At 41.6% G+C, this 18,461-nt stretch overlaps 1 protein-coding gene across 1 annotated transcript in view; it reads left to right on the forward strand.

The window, feature by feature from the left end:
• The window catches only part of mIF2 (mitochondrial translation initiation factor 2), a 195,012-nt gene that overhangs the window by 44,022 nt on the left and 132,529 nt on the right, over positions 1–18,461 (forward strand). The window contains exons 5-6 of the mRNA XM_076188967.1: positions 10,528–10,688; positions 16,719–16,895. Coding sequence (XP_076045082.1) covers positions 10,528–10,688; positions 16,719–16,895 — 338 coding nt within the window. The remainder of the gene's footprint in view (positions 1–10,527; positions 10,689–16,718; positions 16,896–18,461) is intronic.

An 18,461-nucleotide genomic window follows, 5' to 3' on the forward strand; every position in this document is an offset into this window, starting at 1 on the left:
GAGAGGGTAGAGTGCCGGAGGACTGGAGGAATACCTGTATAGTTCTGCTTTACAAGGGAAAAGGGGACAAGTGTGAGTGTAGTAGTTTCAGAGGGATCAGCTTGTTGAGTGTAGTTGTGAAGGCTTATGAGAGGGTCTTGATTGAGAGGGTTAGGAGAGGAACAGAGGGAGTAATTGGTGAGGAACAGTGTGGATTTAAGACGGGTTGTGTAGATCAGATTTTGTGATAATACAGATATGTGAAAAAGCTATAGGAAAAGATAAGGGTGCTTTTTGGGCTTTTATGGATCTGGAAAAGGCTTACGACAGGGTAGACAGGAAGGCACTGTGGGAGGTACTACAGATATATGGGATAGGAGGAAAGCTGTTAAGAGCAGTTTTTATGAGAGTAGTAGAGCTTGTGTTAGGATTAGAAATGGAGAGAGTGAATGGTTTGAGGTAAAGGTGGGACTTCGTCAGGGTTGTGTTATGTCGCCCTGGCTGTTCAATCTATACATGGATGGGGTGGTGTGAGAGGTGAATGCAAAGGTAGTGGGTCAGGGGTTGGAGATGGTTAAAGAAAATGTAGAAAAGTGGGAAATAAGCCAGTTGTTGTTTGCTGACAACACTGTGCTTGTAGCAAGATCAGAGGAGGGATTGAGGAAGTTAGTGATAGAGCTTGAGAAGATGTGTGAAAGAAGGAAGCTGAAGATAAATGTGGGCAAAAGTAAGGTGATGAGATGTGCAAGGGGAGAGAGTGACAGCAGACTGGAAATGAACATTAAGGGTGAGAGACTGGAGGAAGTGGATAGTTTTAGATACTTGGGTGTGAACATGGCAGGAAAGAGAGGAGTGGGGGTGGAGGTAGAATATAGATTGAGAGAAGCGAATAAATGCCTTGGTGGGATAAAATGTGTAATGAGAAATAGACATCTGGGAATGGATGCTAAGAGGAGGTTATATGAAGGAGTGATTATGCTAACAGCATTGTATGGGGCAGAAACATGGAACATAAGAGAGGAAGAGAGAAGGAGTTTGAATGTGTTTGAGATGAAATGTCTGAGAAGTATGATAGGGGTTAATAGGCTAGATAGAGTGAGAAATGAGGAGGTGAGGAGGAGAACAGGGGTGGAAATGAGCCAGGAGATAGGGTTGATGAAAGAGTATTAGGATGGTTTGGACATGTGGAAAGAATGAGTGAAGAAAGAGTAGTAAAAGAGGTGTGAAGGCAGAGGTGGAAGGAGTGAATATGAGGGGGCATCCTAGGATGAGATAAATGGATGGGGTGAAAGGGGCATTACAAAAGAAAGGAATGTCTGTTGAGGAAGGAAGGGAGAGGACAGAAGATAGGGATGAATGGAGAAGGGTTGTGTATGGATGATGCTGTGATGCATGAGGGGGATGGGGGGTGAGGAAGTATGCATGAAAAAAAAAAATTGACGCAGCCTGAAGGGATTTCCCATCTTTTTTGCATGAGGTGACAGAGAGGGGGGGTTGCCAAATTTATGAAGCGGCCTTGCTGTGGATGTGCTGTGTCTTGCGACACTGCTTCTGACCCAGGGCAGTGGACAGGGTGCAGGGATGACCAGTCATCCAGGAGGTGCCAAGATAAGAGGGAGGGTGGAGGGGAGTGGAATATGTAGGGAATGGAATGGGTGGGAGTGGTTTCTATGCCTTTTTCTTTTTGGCTACCCCCCCCCCATGTAAGGGGGAAAAGCCTGTGGTATATGTATGTATGTACTCTTCAGTTGATTGATGAAGACATAAAAGTTGTTGACTTGAAACTTTTGATACCCCAATGTCCCTTTCACAGCATCTGTGGCATCTCCATTACTGACGTGCTTGTTACACTTGGTTACTCGCCAACTTTCAAATTTGCATGTGCTGCTACCACAGTGATCACCTACCTGCTGCTCCCAATAGTCAAACTTCTCTTTGCATTCATCCAAGAATTTGTTCATGCTCCTCAGAAGAGCAATAGCTCATGTTAATTCGAAGGTAGGACTTTGCAGAAATTTGCTACTGCAGTTGAAGCACTACAAAATGTCATTCCAGAGTTCACACATTAGGGCAATTTCATTGGTGTCCAAGTGTTTAGCCAATCCATCTGCCTCATTTTGTGTACTGTCTTTCTGAATAGCATCTCCAGAGATTTCCCGGGGAGCACTTTGAAACTGGTGGTACATACATACATACATATACCAAAAGCTTTTTCCCCCTTACAAGGGAGGTAGCCAAAAAAGAAAGGCATAAAAACCACTCCCACCCATTCCATCCCCACATACTCCCCTCCCATCCACCCCCTGAAAACTGTTTCTGTGGTATCAACTTGAGCAGACCATTGAGTATCCAATAGATGTTTTGGATCAAGGCATTCGGGTTGCTCTTTAACATGGGTCATCAGGGCACCCTAATGATGTGATGCCACAAAGAATGTATACAGGTGCTGTAATAATTCAAAAAATGAAACTGCTTCAACCCAATAATCCAGTTGACTATCCAATTAGACTCAAAGAGTGAGCAGCACAAGGAATATAGTCTAATAAAGTATTCTTGTTTTTCAAGATTTGCTGCAAGCCAGTGTAATTACCAGATATATTGAAGGCCACAGCAATTTTTGTAGTTGATGTCCTGATCTAACAAGTATAGAAGCAGAGTGTCTGCCCTGTTTGACTGGAGATATTGATGAATGTCAGAAAACACTTCACAGGTTGGTGATCCATCATATGGACATAGAGAAGAGAGATGGTTAGCTGGTCTGTATGGGTATCTTGAGTGGACTCCACTGAAACTGAGAAGTACCATAACATTGCAATCTCATCCTTGATAAGACCAATGACTTGTATACCCATCCTAGCAATTAATTCTTCACTGATTGTTTTTGACAAATATGAAGCATGACCACATCCATGATTGGCATGAGTACAGATGTGCTGCAACAAAAATGGATCAAATTGACCAATTACCTCTAAGATAAAAAAAATATATATAATAATTTGACACAGTCTGAAGGGATTGCTCCCCATCTTCATTTCTGCATGAGGGGATGGAGAGAGGGGTTGCTGATTAAATGAAGCAGCCTTGCTGTGGATGTGCTGTGTCTTGTGACACTGCTTATGACCCAGAGCAGTGGGGGAGATGCAGGGATGACCCATCATCCAGGAGGAGCCAAGACAAGAAGGAGGGAGGGGGTGGATGGGAGTGGAGTATGTGGGGATGGAATGGGTGGGAGTGGTTTTACCCCTCCAAGATGCCCAAATAATTACCATTGTCTCTGGAACAAACAATATAATTCCTACCTCAAAGAGCCAAACCTCTGAGAGAAAAGTAGACATTGCAACACAATGTGACAGAACATTTTTCAGTAGTTGCACTGCTCCAGTATATTGTGATGCAATTGCTCATCAACTTGCCCAGTACCAACACTGCTGGTATGTCAGAACTGATTTTGAAGTGCTTTGGACTTATTTCATGGGCTTTTAAGTACTGGGCCATATTCTTCCAATCTGTAAATCCTGGGCCAGAAAGCTGTACATGGTCAGAAGAAAACAATGCAAGGGAAGCAGAAAACACAGGCTTTGGCGGGAGAATACACAATCCAGTCATGATCAGCCACCTCTCTGTTTGGTAAAACCCATTTGAAGGCACTGGAATTTAAGAAATTATTCACTCTAGAATAATCATGCTTTGTTTCTGGATAACTGTCTGCCAAATTTTGAAAATAGCTTTTTCCCAGACTGATGCACATCTCATATAAATAGTCTGTTGTCACCAAATAGCCCATCATCATTAGGAATGGTTACTGAAGCAGTGTCAGCCTTACTCTCAACAGTGACAGCTAGTCCAACTTCAACAGCAGGCCCAACAGGAGCCTCTTCCTAGAGGATGGGATCAGCAGGAACACTGTCTCTGTCCACCTGAGATATTGAAGGTGAATCATCAGTAGTAGTAGTACATAACATAACACAAGAATGAAGGAGACTCCAAGAGACCATAAGGCCTACACAAGGCAACTCCATATCCATCACCACCTGTCATCCTCATCCATAAAGTTGTATAATCTTTTCTTAAAACAACTGATAGTTTCAGCATTTACTACATGGTTACTAAGTCTATTCCATTCTTCAACCACCCTATTAGTAAACCAATTCTTGCCTATTTCCTTAAATCTAAATTTGTCCAGTTTAAATCTATTACTGCGAGTCCTGCCCTGTTGTTTTAATATGATGACCTTGTTTGTATCACCCTTGTTAACCCCTTCCATACGGTGCCGCACACGTAGGCGTCATGGGGAGCGAGTGTATTCGCGAGGCTGCCATATCGGCGTCTTGATTATATTTATTGTAGTCGCCCCTCCATAATGACATTCTTTCTAATTCTTTCGTAATCGCATTTTCTATGGTTATCAAAATTCACGGGTGAAGAGAGAACGATCGATATAAGCGGTGACTATATTTTATGATGCGAGTATTATTACGACACGTCGTACGGCTGGCATTGGTTGCTGCCACCGAGATCTAAGTCCATGACGCCTACGTGTGCGGCACCGTATGGAAGGGGTTAAAGCCTTTAATCCACTTGTATTCCTCTATTGGATCACCCCGTACTCTGTGTCTTTCCAGAGAGTGTAAGTTAAGATGCCTAAGCCTCTATTCGTAAGGCAAATTTCTGAGTCCATGTATCATTTTGGTCATTCTTCTCTGTTCTGATTCTAGTGAATTGATGTCCACTCTGTAGGACGGAAACCAAAACTGTACTGCATAGTCAAGGATGGGTCTAACTATTGTTAGATAGAATTTGATAATTACCTCTGCACTTCTATTCGTTACTGTCCTAGCAATGAAACCTAATGTTCTGTTAGCTTTATTCCTGGCACTGTTTCCTGGTTTTAAGGTCCGGACTCACTAGACCTCCCAAGTCTCTTTTGCACTCAGTTTTCTCTAAAAATGTTTTCTAAGCTGTATCTATTTTCAGGGTTGTGTAGCCTTATGTTTATGTTAGTAGTAGTAGTAGTAGTAGTAGTAGTACCAGTAGCATCCTTCTTCAGGACAGGGGAAAATGAAATCAGTTTGTGTATTCTTGAGTGCTTCAGTTTCATGACATTTCTTCCCCAACTCCATTGTTTACTCCCAACCACCCTTACATCTCGGCATTGACATTGATTAAGCTATGACCTGCAAACGGATAGTAAGATTTAGATAAGGTTTAGAGATGGATAAAACACTGTTTTTTGTGTTATTCCTCTTCAGTGATATTAGTTTGTTGCATACAGCAAGATCATTTATTTGTTATGTTTCGGTTGTCAATTTCTAATTTTTAAAACAATGCAACTGGGGATTATTCTTCTGTTACCATTTGTTTCACAACACTGTCAACATAATCACTGTTCATAACAGACTATTTGACACTGGAAATAATCACACTTCCACTTCCACTACTGACTAGAGATTTACTAATGGGTGCACGACAATTGGTTGAAAGACATTTGGTCGAATGGGACAATTCGTCGACACTACGTTTCGTCGAACGTGACATTTCATCAACACGTAAAAAATTGTACTTTTGGTGTTATATTTCTAAATTATTTGGTAATATTTGTGTTCTGTGTAAAATTTCCAATCATTTGATGTATTACTCTACATAATTGGATTACCAGGCTCAGAGTTATAAATGTTTGAAGTTTTAGACAATTGCACTTTTTGCCGACACCTTATTTTGTTGCCATTTCAGCCATCTTGATTACCTAGATCAGCAGTAGATCATCACCACTCAGTTGAGTGAGCAGCAGCTTTCATTTTGCTTATCTGAACGGTAACTTTGGTTTTAGTCACATCCGGAACATGTGAATGCCCTTTGGTGGACAGAACATTGTTATCTTCTGTGATAGCTTGACCTTTACCAGTACGATCAGAGCATTTCCAGTAAATCTTTGTGGCTTGTTCACAATCTTTGGTGTAGGTGTAGCCTTCAAAAAGCAGACGTACACCACCATGAGATGTTTTGCAAAATTTAGCCATTATCAAAGTGTATCAAAGAGTGTTCTGATTTTTGTAGGATATGGTCAGACAGTGTCAACCATTGGGAGAGTGCACAACAGTTGGTTGAAAGACATAGGAACACAGCCATGAAAAAAATCCTCGCCAAAACTTATATTGATGTATTTAACATATAATGTGTAATTATTTTATCTTATTGCAATGTCTCAGTGTCGCCAATCAGTGAACAAATGGTGGCATAACAAGTCCTAAATACTCCTTTTAATTCATTTGATATTGTAACTTTTTCTCATGTAATGTCATCTAAACTACCCTAGCATTCCTCCAAAATGAAAATATATGAATATATTTATTAAATTAGTACTTTACATGGATGGGGTGGTGCGAGAAGTAAATGCAAGGGTAGTGGGCAAGGGATTGGAGATGATTAAAGAAAATGGAGAAAAGTGGGAGGTGAGCCAGCTGTTGTTTGCGGACAACACTGCGCTTGTGGCAGGATCGGAGGAGGGATTGAGGAAGTTGGTGGCAGAGTTTGGGAGAGTATGTGATAGAAGAAAGCTAAAGATAAATGTGGGTAAAAGTAAGGTGATGAGATGTACAAGGGGTGAAAGTGGCAGTAATCTGGAAGTGAGCATTAAGGGAGAGCAACTGGAGGAAGTGGATAGTTTTAGATACTTGGGTGCAAATGTGGCAGGAAAAGGTGGAGTGGAGGTAGAATGTAGATTGAGAGAAGCGAGTAAAGCCTTGGTGGTTTAAAGAGTGTAATGAGGAATTGACATTTGGGAATAGATGCTAAGAGGAGACTGTATGAAGGAGTGAGTGTGCCAACAGCACTGTATGGGGCAGAAACATGGAACATAAGAGAAGAAGAGAGAAGGAGTTTGAATGTGTTTGAGATGAGGTGTCTGAGAAGTATGATGGGGGTTACTAGGCTAGATAGAGTGAGAAATGAGGAGGTGAGGAGGAGAAAAGGGGTGGAAAAGGAGCTGGGAGATAGGGTTGATGAAAGAATATTAGGATGGTTTGGACACATGGAAATAATGAGTGAAGAAAGACTAGTAAAAGAGGTGTGGAGGGAGTGAACATGAGGGGATGTCCTAGGATGAGGTGGATGGATGGGGTGAAGGGGGCTTTGGGGAAGAGGGGAATGTCTGTTGAGGAAGGACGGGAGAGGACAGAAGACAGGGGTGAATGGAGAATGGTTGTATATGGATGATGTGATTGCATGAGGTGGAATGGGCAGGTGGATGGGGGGTGAGGTAGTATGTGTGAGCAAAATTTGACGCAGCCCGAAGGGATTTCTCCCCGTCCTCTCATTTTATGCAATGGGGGGACGGAGAGGGGGGGTTGCCGATTTAATGAAGTGGCCTTGCTGTGGATGTGCTGTGTCTTGCGACACTGCTTCTGACCCAGGGCAGTGGACAAGGTGCAGGGAAGACTCGTCATTCAGGAGGTGCTAAGATAAGAGGGAGGGTGGAGGGGTGTGGAGTGTATTCAGGGATGGAATGGGTGGGAATGATTTTATGCCTTTTTCTTTTTGGCTGCCCCCCTTGTAAGGGGGAAAAAGCCTTGGTATATGTATGTATATGTAGTACTTTAAATGTATTTTTAATATCTGTTGACGAAATGTCACATTCGACGAATTGTCCTATCGCCCAATTGTCGCTGTCGACCAATTGTTGTTCGACCAACTGTCGTAGACCCTTACTAATGGCTGACTGGGCTGAGGATCATCTTTTCACAGAAATACCATTGGAATTTTCACATTAGCTTCCCTAGTTATTTTCATGGATTTATCTTCTAAAGAATTTTTTTTCCCCAATGTTTCACATATTTTGTTGGTCTAAGCATGTTTATAGTTATGTGAAATATATATAAATCTAATGTCAATTTCAGAATCAATGAGAAAATAACAAAAATTACAAAATTACTTATTAGATTCTTCCCCACAACAAATGTAAACAAAACCCTCACGTGTAAAGTGATGAAACATCCAGTCAACCCATTGCCAGGCAACAAAGAGTATGAAAAGTCTTCAAAGACAAATGTGTTGTTGTTGTTGTTGTTGTCGTTCCCTAGACTGTTTGTCCGAGCAGTCCCGTCTCCCCAAGGAATGCTACAGCCGAAACTGGGTTTTCCCACAAATCCTTTATAGAGTGTATGTTGTGTTGTTTGCATGCATGATTGTGTATAATGCAGTCTTCCATTATGTGTTGTATGGTATGGGGTGAAGTGTTACATCCTGGGCAGCTGTTCACAATGCGGTCATCCAGCCTCTTCTGGTAGCTTAGAAGTGCTGGGTGGTGGCCGCATCGTAGTCTGGCCAAGTGGACTCTGTCCTTTCGTGGGAGAGAGGATTCAGAAGGGTGGATATCAGGGGGTCTGGCATGCAGCAGTGTGTTGTCTTTCAGTGTGTTAATGGAGCGGTGAGTGATATGATTATGAATATGTTTCCGGAGGCTGGTATTTGGTGGTTGTGGAGGAAGAGAAGAGAGTATTTGTGCGTAATAAAGGTCTTTGGGTGTTGTTTTAATGTTTCTTGGTGTGTGTGGGTGTTCTGCTATATAGTGTAGCGGGTGTGATGTGTTTGTGTGCTTCTCATGTCGAGGTGGTCCTTGATTTTGAGGACTTTTGTTTCATGGTGTAAATGGTCTGTTGGTGTTGTATTTGTGCAGCCTGTTATTGTTTTTAGGGCTTTGTTTTGTATGATTTGAAGGGTGTTGTGGTGTGTCTCACTGAGATTAGGAGCCCATGCAGGACTTGCATAATTCAACACTGAGCGTATGCATTGTTTGTATATTGTTATATTAGTTTCTTTGTTTTGTCCCAATGTCGTTCCAGTGATTGACTTAAGTGCGTTAAGTCTAGGTGTGCATTTGTTTTTTGTTTGTGATGTGTTGTTTGAAAGACATGGATGTATCGTATGTTACACCAAGAATTTTCGGTGTGTTTGTGTGTGGTATTAGAGTGTTGTTGATGTAGAGATGAGGTATGTATTTGTGTTCTATTGTCCAGTTGGTGAGAAATGTTGCTGTAGATTTGGTTGGAGCTATTTTGAGTCTGTTTGTGACGAACCATGTGTTGAGTGTATCAAGGTATGGCTGGATTATTTCTGCAGCTTTGTCTGTGTTACGATGTGTGCATGTGATTGTTATGTCGTCTGCGTAGGAAGAGATTTGTTTTTCTGAGTTGTCTGGTGTGGGTAAGTCATGCATGTATAGATTAAATAGTGTGGGGGATAGAACTGAGCCCTGTGGTACTCCATTCTTAATGTTTCTGATGTGCGATGATTGGCCATTATATGACACGTAAGCATTCCTACCTGCCAGATAATTGGCCAGCCATCTTTTGGTGTTATTGTGCATGTCTGTGTTATATATTTTATTTGTTAGGTTGTGGCGGGGGATAGCATCAAAAGCTTTACTAATGTCTAATGTTATGAGAAGTGTTCTGTGGTGGGGCCTATCTGAATTGATGCCATCTAAAATTCTTTGTGTGAGGTTTATCAGAAGAGTGTTTGTGGAGTGTAGTGGCCTAAAACCATGTTGTGAGTCAGCAAGGGGAATATGTGGTGTGACAAGTTCAATGACTTTAGAGGGGGTGCAGAGAAGTGTGATTGGGCGGTGTGATGTTGGGATTGTTGGGTCTTTGTTCGGTTTTGGAATGGTGATTATTTTACCATGCTTCCAGATGTCAGGTATAGTGTTGTGTGAATAGCTGTAGTTTGCAATGTTTGTGAGTGCGTGTATACCTTGTGGTCCAATGTGTTTTAGGTGGATGTTGCTTATGTTATCAGGGCCACAGGCAGATGAGTGCTTGAGATTATGTATTATGAGTTTTGTCTGACTGTCTATGAAGGGTGTATAGTCTGAGTCTGTGGGGAAGTCTTTCTTACGTCGAATGGTGCGTCAGTCGTCAGGGTGAGAAGTGAGATGGCTTGTCTGTGCAAAATGACGTATGAGTGCGTTTGCTTGTTTTCTGTTTGAGGGTAGATTATCTGTTGTGATTATTGCTGCGTGAGAGCGTGTAGTGTTACTGTTGGATAGTGTAATGCTGTTGAGTGTTTTGTACAATTTGCTGGTGTTTGTTTTGTGATCAAGTGCATTGATAAAGTTTTGCCAATTTTGTGTTTTTTGTTCGTGTATTTTATTAGCAATCACAGTGTTTAGTGTTTGTATTTGGTCTGCTATGTTTTGAGGGAAAGGTGTGGGGGTATCGTGTTTAAGTGTGTCACGTTGTCTGATGAGGTCTTGGATTTCTGGTGTGTAGATGAAGAAGGCTGCCATTTATTCATATGAAAATAAAGGAAAGAATTTTTTACATCACCTGATAATTATATATTTTCAATTTGTTTTTTACTTTATTTTCATGTGGCCTGGATTTTTGGCTGGCCCTAAGGCACGTCTTATTTGCCTAATGGTTAATCTGGCACTGGGTCTGCCTGGTGCCTGTTGGCAGTTATTATGGAAGTTGTGGTTCTTCTGTAAGAGATGTATCAAGAGAATGGTAAAATGTAAGTAAAATCTACATTAGTCTTTGTTTCTTATTACAGACCTCCTTCTGCACCAGAAAACATGGTAAAAAGACCACCGGTTGTTACTATAATGGGTCATGTTGATCATGGCAAAACAACTCTGTTGGATGCATTACGAGATACTTCTGTTGTTGATCATGAGTTTGGTGGAATCACACAACATATTGGTGCTTTTTCTGGTCAGTAATTTTCTTTTCTTTTCTTTTGTTTTTTTATGATTATCTTCATACCTCATAAAGATAGTTATGGGAAGATGAGGGAGAAACATGGGACATAGGGAGAGATTTTATTAGGTGAATAACATATCACTCAGTGGTTTTGACTTGTATTTTTATCTACACAACCTCTTATGAGAAATATTAGTTGAAATTAGTTGAATGATGTACCATTCACCAAATGAGATAGTTTCAGAATCCTTTATTTTCCTCCCCTTATCTTCCCATAATTGTTTTCATTAGAATTACAGTGTGGTTAATTAGTTAAATGTTGCCTTGAGTTCTAGGGGGAGGAATGAAATCACTGGTTGTCAACTCTCCATGTGTGAAAAAATGTAAGAAATATAACTGAAGTTGATAAAGAGCTTGGGCCCAGTCAGTCTGGAGACTGAGTGTCAGTCCCTCTTGAAGGAGGTGAGAGTTAACAGGTTTTGAAAATGGATAGCATTGCTCTCCATTTTGTAGGACCATCACATACGGTCCCTTGCAGTGAGGTACTTACATGTGAAAAGTTCATTATATGAACAAACTGAATAATGATCATGTTTTTTTAAGCAAATTGAGTTTACATAAAATTCTAAAATTTAAACAAGCTCTGAATAAAGTGTATTATTAGCTGGAAACACTATGGATTATGTAGTGGTAAATAGGATTATGATAGGAAGAGTCAAGGATGTACATGTGCTAAGGGGAGAGGGTGGGGGAGTATCAAATCATTTTTTGGTGGAAGGTAAGTTGAGAGTGGAGGATAGATGGAGGAAGAGGAAAGGAACAAAAGGTAGGGAGGTTCTTAGAGTGAACTCTTTGAATGAAAAGGAAAAGGAGAAGGAGTACGAAAAGAAGCTGAAGGAGGAGTGGGAGGGAGTGAAGGATAGAGTAGAGCTGGGTGTGGAGGAGGAATGGGGATGGTTCAAGGAGGGAGTCATAAAGTGTGCAAGGATGGTGTGTGGAACAAGAAGGACAGGGGGAAATAGAAGAAAGGGTAGTGAATGGTGGGATGAGGAAACAAAGAAGGTTGTAGAAGAGATGAAGCGAGCTTTCACAGATTGGTTACAAAATAGGATGAGGGAGTCATATGAGAGGTACAAAGAAAAGAAAAGAGAAGTAAAGCAAAAGGTAAAGGAGGCAAAGAGGAGAGCAGATGTGAAATGGGGTAAGAGTATAACAGAAAATTTTGAAAGTAAGAAAGAGATGTTTCAGAAAGAAATTAAGAGAGGAAGAGGAGGCGAATCAAGTAGAGAAGAAAAGGTAAAAGGTGCAGATGGAGAGATGATAATGGAAGAGAAGACAGTAAGGGGAAGATGGGCAGAATATTTTAGGGAGTTGCTAAATGTGAAGGAGGATAGGGAGGGAAAGATAGCTGCAGTGTGAAATGCAAAGAAAATTAGAGTGATCAGTGAGGAGAATGGAGGAGAAATAAGGAAGGATGAGGTGAAGGCAGTTGTTAAGATGATGAAAGCAGGTAAGGCACCAGGTCTGGATGGATGCCATGCAGAATGTCTGAAAAAGGGAGGTACAGTGATGGTGGACTGGCTGGTGAGGTTATTTAATGTTTGTTGGAGAGAGGGTAGAGTGCCGGAGGACTGGAGGAGTGCCTGTATAGTTCCTCTTTACAAAGGAAAAGGGGACAAGTGTGAATGTAGTAGTTTCAGAGGGATTAGCTTGTTAAGTGTAGTTGGGAAGGCTTATGGGAGGATCTTGATTGAGAGGATTAGGAGAGGAACAGAGGGAGTAATTGGTGAGGAACAGTTTGGATTTAGGACAGGTAGAGGTTGTGTAGATCAGATCTTTGTGGTAAGACAGATATGTGAGAAAGCTATAGGAAAGGGGAAGGATGTTTTTTGGGCTTTTAAGGATCTGGAAAAGGCTTATGATAGGGTAGACAGAAAGACACTGTGGGAGGTTATGCAGATATACGGGATAGGAGGAAAGCTTTTGGGAGCTGTCAAGAGTTTTTATGAGAGTAGTAGAGCTTGTGTCAGGATTGGAAATGGAGAGAGTGAGTGGTTCGAGGTAAAGGTGGGACTTCGTCAAGGATGCGTTATGTCACCCTGGCTGTTCAACTTATACATGGATGGGGTGGTGCCAGAGGTAAATGCAAGGGTAGTGGGTCAGGGATTGGAGATGGTTAAAGAAAATGGAGAAAAGTGGGAGGTGAGCCAGCTGTTGTTTGCGGACAACACTGCGCTTGTGGCAGGATCGGAGGAGGGATTGAGGAAGTTGGTGACAGAGTTTGGGAGAGTATGTGATAGAAGAAAGCTAAAGATAAATGTGGGTAAAAGTAAGGTGATGAGATATACAAGGGGTGAAAGTGGCAGTAGACTGGAAGTGAGCATTAAGGGAGAGCGACTGGAGGAAGTGGATAGTTTTAGATACTTGGGTGCAAATATGGTAGGAAAAGGTGGAGTGAAGGAGGAGGTAAAATGTAGATTGAGAGAAGCGAGTAAATGCCTTGGTGGATTAAAAAGTGTAATGAGGAATAGACATTTGGGAATAGATGCTAAGAGGAGACTGTATGACGGAGTGATTGTGCCAACAGCACTGTATGGGGCAGAAACATGGAACATAAGTGAGGAAGAGAGAAGGAGTTTGAATGTGTTTGAGATGAGGTGTCTGAGAAGTATGATGGGGGTTACTAGACTAGATAGAGTGAGAAATGAGGAGGTGAGGAGGAGAAAAGGGGTGGAAAGGGAGTTGGGAGATAGGGTTGAGGAAAGAGTATTAGGATGGTTTGGACACATGGAAAGAATGAGTGAAGAAAGACTAGTAAAAGAGGTATGGAAGGCAGATGTGGAGGGAGTGAACATGAGGGGACGTCCTAGGATGAGGTGGATGGATGGGGTGAAGGGGGCTTTGGGGAAGAGGGGAATGTCTGTTGAGGAAGGATGGGAGAGGACAGAAGACGGGTGAATGGGGAGTAGTTGTATATGGATGATGTTGTGATGCATGAGGTGGAATGGGTGGGGGGATGGGGGATGAGGTAGTATGTGTGAGCAAATTTTGACGCAGCCCGAAGGGATTTCTCCCCGTCTTCTCCTTTTATGCATGGGGGGGACGGAGAAGGGGGTCACCGATATAATGAAGTGGCCTTGCTGTGGATGTGCTGTGTCTGGCGACACTGCTTCTGACCCAGTCATCCAGGAGGTGCTAAGATAAGAGGGAGGGTGGAGGGATGTGGAGTGTATTCAGGGATGAAATGGGTGGGAATGATTTTATGGCTTTTCCTTTTTGGCTACCCCCCTTGTAAGGGGGAAAAAGCCTTGGTATATGTATGTATGTAGTTACATAATTGTAAGAACAAGCCCTTCAAGACAGACCACCAAACTCAATACTCCAATGACATCCATCAAACATAACCCCCACAAAATTATGTTGGGGGATAGTGATCTGAATGCATATGTGTTGTTGTGTGGTATAGATGGTAGATTGTTTTAGATTGTTGTTATTATTGAACCTACAAACAATGGTGTATGAAGATGCTGGTCATGGTGATGACACCACCATGACATGGTGTTGATGTGATAGATATGCCAAGTGGTCTCTCACAGGGAATATGCATGGAAATATCTGACTGTTAATTTAATGCTTGCTTGTGGGTAGCATATCACTTCAAACATAAGTATGGGACTTACCAGGAGATGTACTCAAGTCGGGCACGGAGGTCAGACTTGGGGTGCCACGTGTGGCCCTTAGGCTTGAATAGTGCCCAATTGCTAGCAGGAACTATTGCCACTTCTGTAGTTATTTCTGCTTTTCCTCTATCAGCTTTCCATAACTCTTTCTCTTTTACCTCTCCAGCTGCTGTCTGTAAACAGGGTAACTTCATACAGGGGTCCCCTACTTCCACCTTAATTTCAGCCATTCTCACTATATTAATGGGTACTTGGCTTGACACCTGGCATTACCAGAGGTTATGTCCCCTCTAGTTGGGGCAACAACAACCATTTAACCACATTACCAACCATGAATTGGTGGATTGGTGGGAACTTGGCTGATGCATACCCAAACACGATCCCCACACAAGACAGCATCACCATGACTTTTGGATCTGGACCAATCACAGACCAATACACCAACACGGACATCGGGTTTGATCTGCAGACACAACTTGGCTCATTGACCAAGTGAGGGTTTGATCTGCAGACATAATTTGACTCATTGACCATCACTAACAACACCCCTAATCACACAAGTATTCCTTGTAATCACACAAGTAACTGCCTTGTTGTGGTGGTGGGGGGCTTGCGTGTATTTACCTAATTGTAGTATACAGGAAAGGAGCAGTGCTCATTGGGTCCTGTCTCCTATTCTCTAATTTTCTAACATACCTAAACTCAAATTCATGTATGGTTCCAACTTAATGACCTGGTTTATGATGCTAGAAAGGGCTTCAGCCCCTACTTTGCCCTACTTAGAGGGGGAGGACTACCCATGCTAGTAAGGTTGCCATATGAAGGACCACCATATGAGGTCGTCCTGTGCTAGATAGTTAGGTGTCTGGGCTGGGATGAGTTGTGGAGGGAGGTCTTAGCTCTGTCATGGACAAACATTTGAGTCAAGAGGATCCACTTTTTAAATTGAGTGCCCTCCATGGGGACAAGGTACCCCATTTACAGCAGCCAGTACTCATCCCTTTGTAATCCCAGTAGGCTGTTGCCCATTGCCCCTGGAGCTAAATAAATAACATAACAACTTATGGATCAAAACCAAGACTAAAACCACTGAGAGGAGGTTGACCAGGCCCCCAGGATATCACCCGCTGGTCGTAATGGAAGTGAGGTCACACTCCCCCTGCCACTGTGTCCTGTGCTGGAAGACCCCATGAGTCCCCTGTTGAGTCTTGTCTTGATACAGTCAAGATAACAAACATTTACCCATCACAGATGATATCCTACAATTATGTCCAGATAATGTTCAACGAGCTACAAAAATCCAAGGAAGTAATATGGCCATGCTCAGGTTTTATGGTTCATATCTTCCCGAACAAGTAAATATTGGTCCTATTTCTCTCCCAGTAAAAGCTTAAATCAACCATCTGTTACAATGTTACCGATATTATGAGTTTGGTCATGAAAAGAAGAACTGTACAAATGGTCCCCAGTGTGGTCACTGCTGCTCTGCTATGGCATATGTTACATTTAATGGATAGTTGATATTTTTGGTGCAGGTGGGGTAAGTGTATAGGAAAAGAAGTGGGTGGGCAGGCATCAGTGTACTGACCTTCTTATATCAAAATATTGGCATATAAAAGAGTGAGAGCATAGAAAGAAGAGTGTGACTCTGGCCTAGTCTGGAGACCAGGTGTTGGCCCCTTCGGGCCACACCCTTTGGCTAGGATGGGGAAGGTGTGTCTGCTTGTGGAGCACACTGGATAACTTCTGCATCTCGTTGTCCATTGTTGCTCCAGTGGTGCAGCCACACACAGGCCGGACACAGTAGCACATTAATCACATGGGGGGAGACTTAGAAATTTATTCTAAGTCATTGGATTTTGGATCTTTCCTCTGAAATCCATGAAATTGACATCAGTTAAATGGAGGGCTGAGTGTAGTTGTTTGTGAGGTATCTTGTGAGAAGGCTCTCACTGGATCTAGGTACAATCCATCCAATCCTCTCTTAAAGCCCCTCAGCTACCCTTGAGTAAAAGTTTAATGTGTTTGATACACATCATCCAATTCTGAAACTGAATTTGTCGTCACCTAAGATGTTTACTTTTTCATGGTATTAGGTTTACTTTTCTTTTACAAACTTCTCACAAAGTTTATAGTTCTGACTAGAAACACTTGTATTTAATTTAAGGGCTTCTCTTTATGTATTGGCATCTCATTTGTCCTCTTCCAGCCCCAAGACACAATTCGTTCTTATGAACACACAATTAAGTTATGAATTTTTTCCAGTTATTCGCTTCATTTCATAAACATCCAGTTGGAGATTGTGTCAAGCCTTGTATATAAGTGTGTTCATGTATACTTACCTTTTGTATTTTTTCTACAGTTCGGTTGCAAGTTGGAGAGGAAATAACATTCTTGGATACACCTGGTCATGCTGCCTTCAGTGCCATGAGATCCAGGGGTGCCACAGTGACAGACATGGTGGTTCTTGTAGTTGCAGCAGATGATGGTGTCATGCAGCAAACCAAGGAATCCATTCAACATGCCCTAGAGGCTAATGGTGAGAATTTAGTACAGTGGTCAATTCCTTAGGGTCATGTTATTTGAATATTGTCCTTTTTCGTTATTGTCAATCATTCTATATTCTTAATGTATGTCAAGGTTTCTCACCAGAAATCAAAATCCTTCCCATAGAACAGTGCATGAGAAGGATTAGAACACATACCCATTATTAAATTTTATTTATTAAGTGTGAGCACAGATTACAGAAGGTCAAGATAACCTATATATCTCTTTCATGGATTTCTCCCAAGTTTTCCTATTTGGTCTACTATTCTCTGTTGCACTCCTCCCATGGTGGGAATGAGAATCTTTGTTGCTCAGTAGGGAAAATCTTGGTGTCCCCTGGACCTATGACTGAAAAACCTAGTTTAGTATATGGCACTTATTTACTACATAGACTACACACATCAAGTCATTTTACTATTAGCCACTTATGTACTACACACAAACTACACACATCAGATTATTACATATATCCCCCTGCACAGAAAAAAAATTAAAGTCTGTGAAGAAAACATTATATGTTTTGGCATGATAATGTGTCAGCTACCACATTTAATTTTCCAGGAATGTGATGTAGACTTAAACCATATCCCTGGAGTGTTAATCCCATCTGGCTAGCCTATCATTTTTACATATTCCTTCTAATATATATATTTCAGTGGATTATGGTCCCTCAAAATTATTACCTTACCATCTAAAAATATTTTGAATTTCTGGAAAGCTACCATGAGGCTGAGGGCCTCATTTTCTGTTGTAGACTACTGCCTTTGACACTCCTTCAAGATTTGGAACATGAATGAGATGGGTCTCATGACACCATCTTTCTCTTGAGCTATCTTATATACAGTGCTTAGAGATAAGAGTACTACATGAGGAAAGGTAATTAGTGGAGTTCCACAAGGATTAGTATTGGCTCCAATAACGTTTGCTATTTATGTGAATGACATGGGAGAGGGTGTGGAATGTTACATGAACTTCTTTGCAGATGATGCAAAATTGTTAAAGAAAGTGAGTACTGAAATGGACTTTGACTCACTGCAGAGAGATCTGAACAGGGTTTGGGAATGGAGTCAGAAATGTGAAATGGACTTCAATATTAAGAAATGTAGCATAATGGAATTTGGAATAAGTAAAAAATAAGATATCAGGACAATATAAAATTGGTGAAAAGGAAGTAAAGAAAGTGGGATCTGAAAAAGACCTGGGAATAATCATCACAAAAGATATGTCCCCTGATAAACATATAAACAAAATTATCGGTGAAACCTATAACTTGCTAAGATCAATAAAAGTGGCTTTTACTTACTTGGATGAAGAAATGGTAAAGAAAATACGAGTGTCACTGATAAGGCCAAAATTGGTGTATGCAGTGACACTATGGTCACCCAGTACTAAAAAGAATATAAGGAAGATTGAGATAATCCAGAAAGTAACTACAAGGATGGCCCCAGCGCTATCAAAACTGCTAAAGGAAGAAAGATTGTCAAAACTAGAATTTCCAACCCTGGAACAAAGAAGAGAAAGAGATGACTTATTGACCATCTACAGAATTATGAGAGGT

Source organism: Oratosquilla oratoria, chromosome 8, assembly GCF_046742065.1.
Source record: "Oratosquilla oratoria isolate Oo_2021 chromosome 8, ASM4674206v1, whole genome shotgun sequence".
Lineage (NCBI taxonomy): Eukaryota > Metazoa > Arthropoda > Malacostraca > Stomatopoda > Squillidae > Oratosquilla > Oratosquilla oratoria.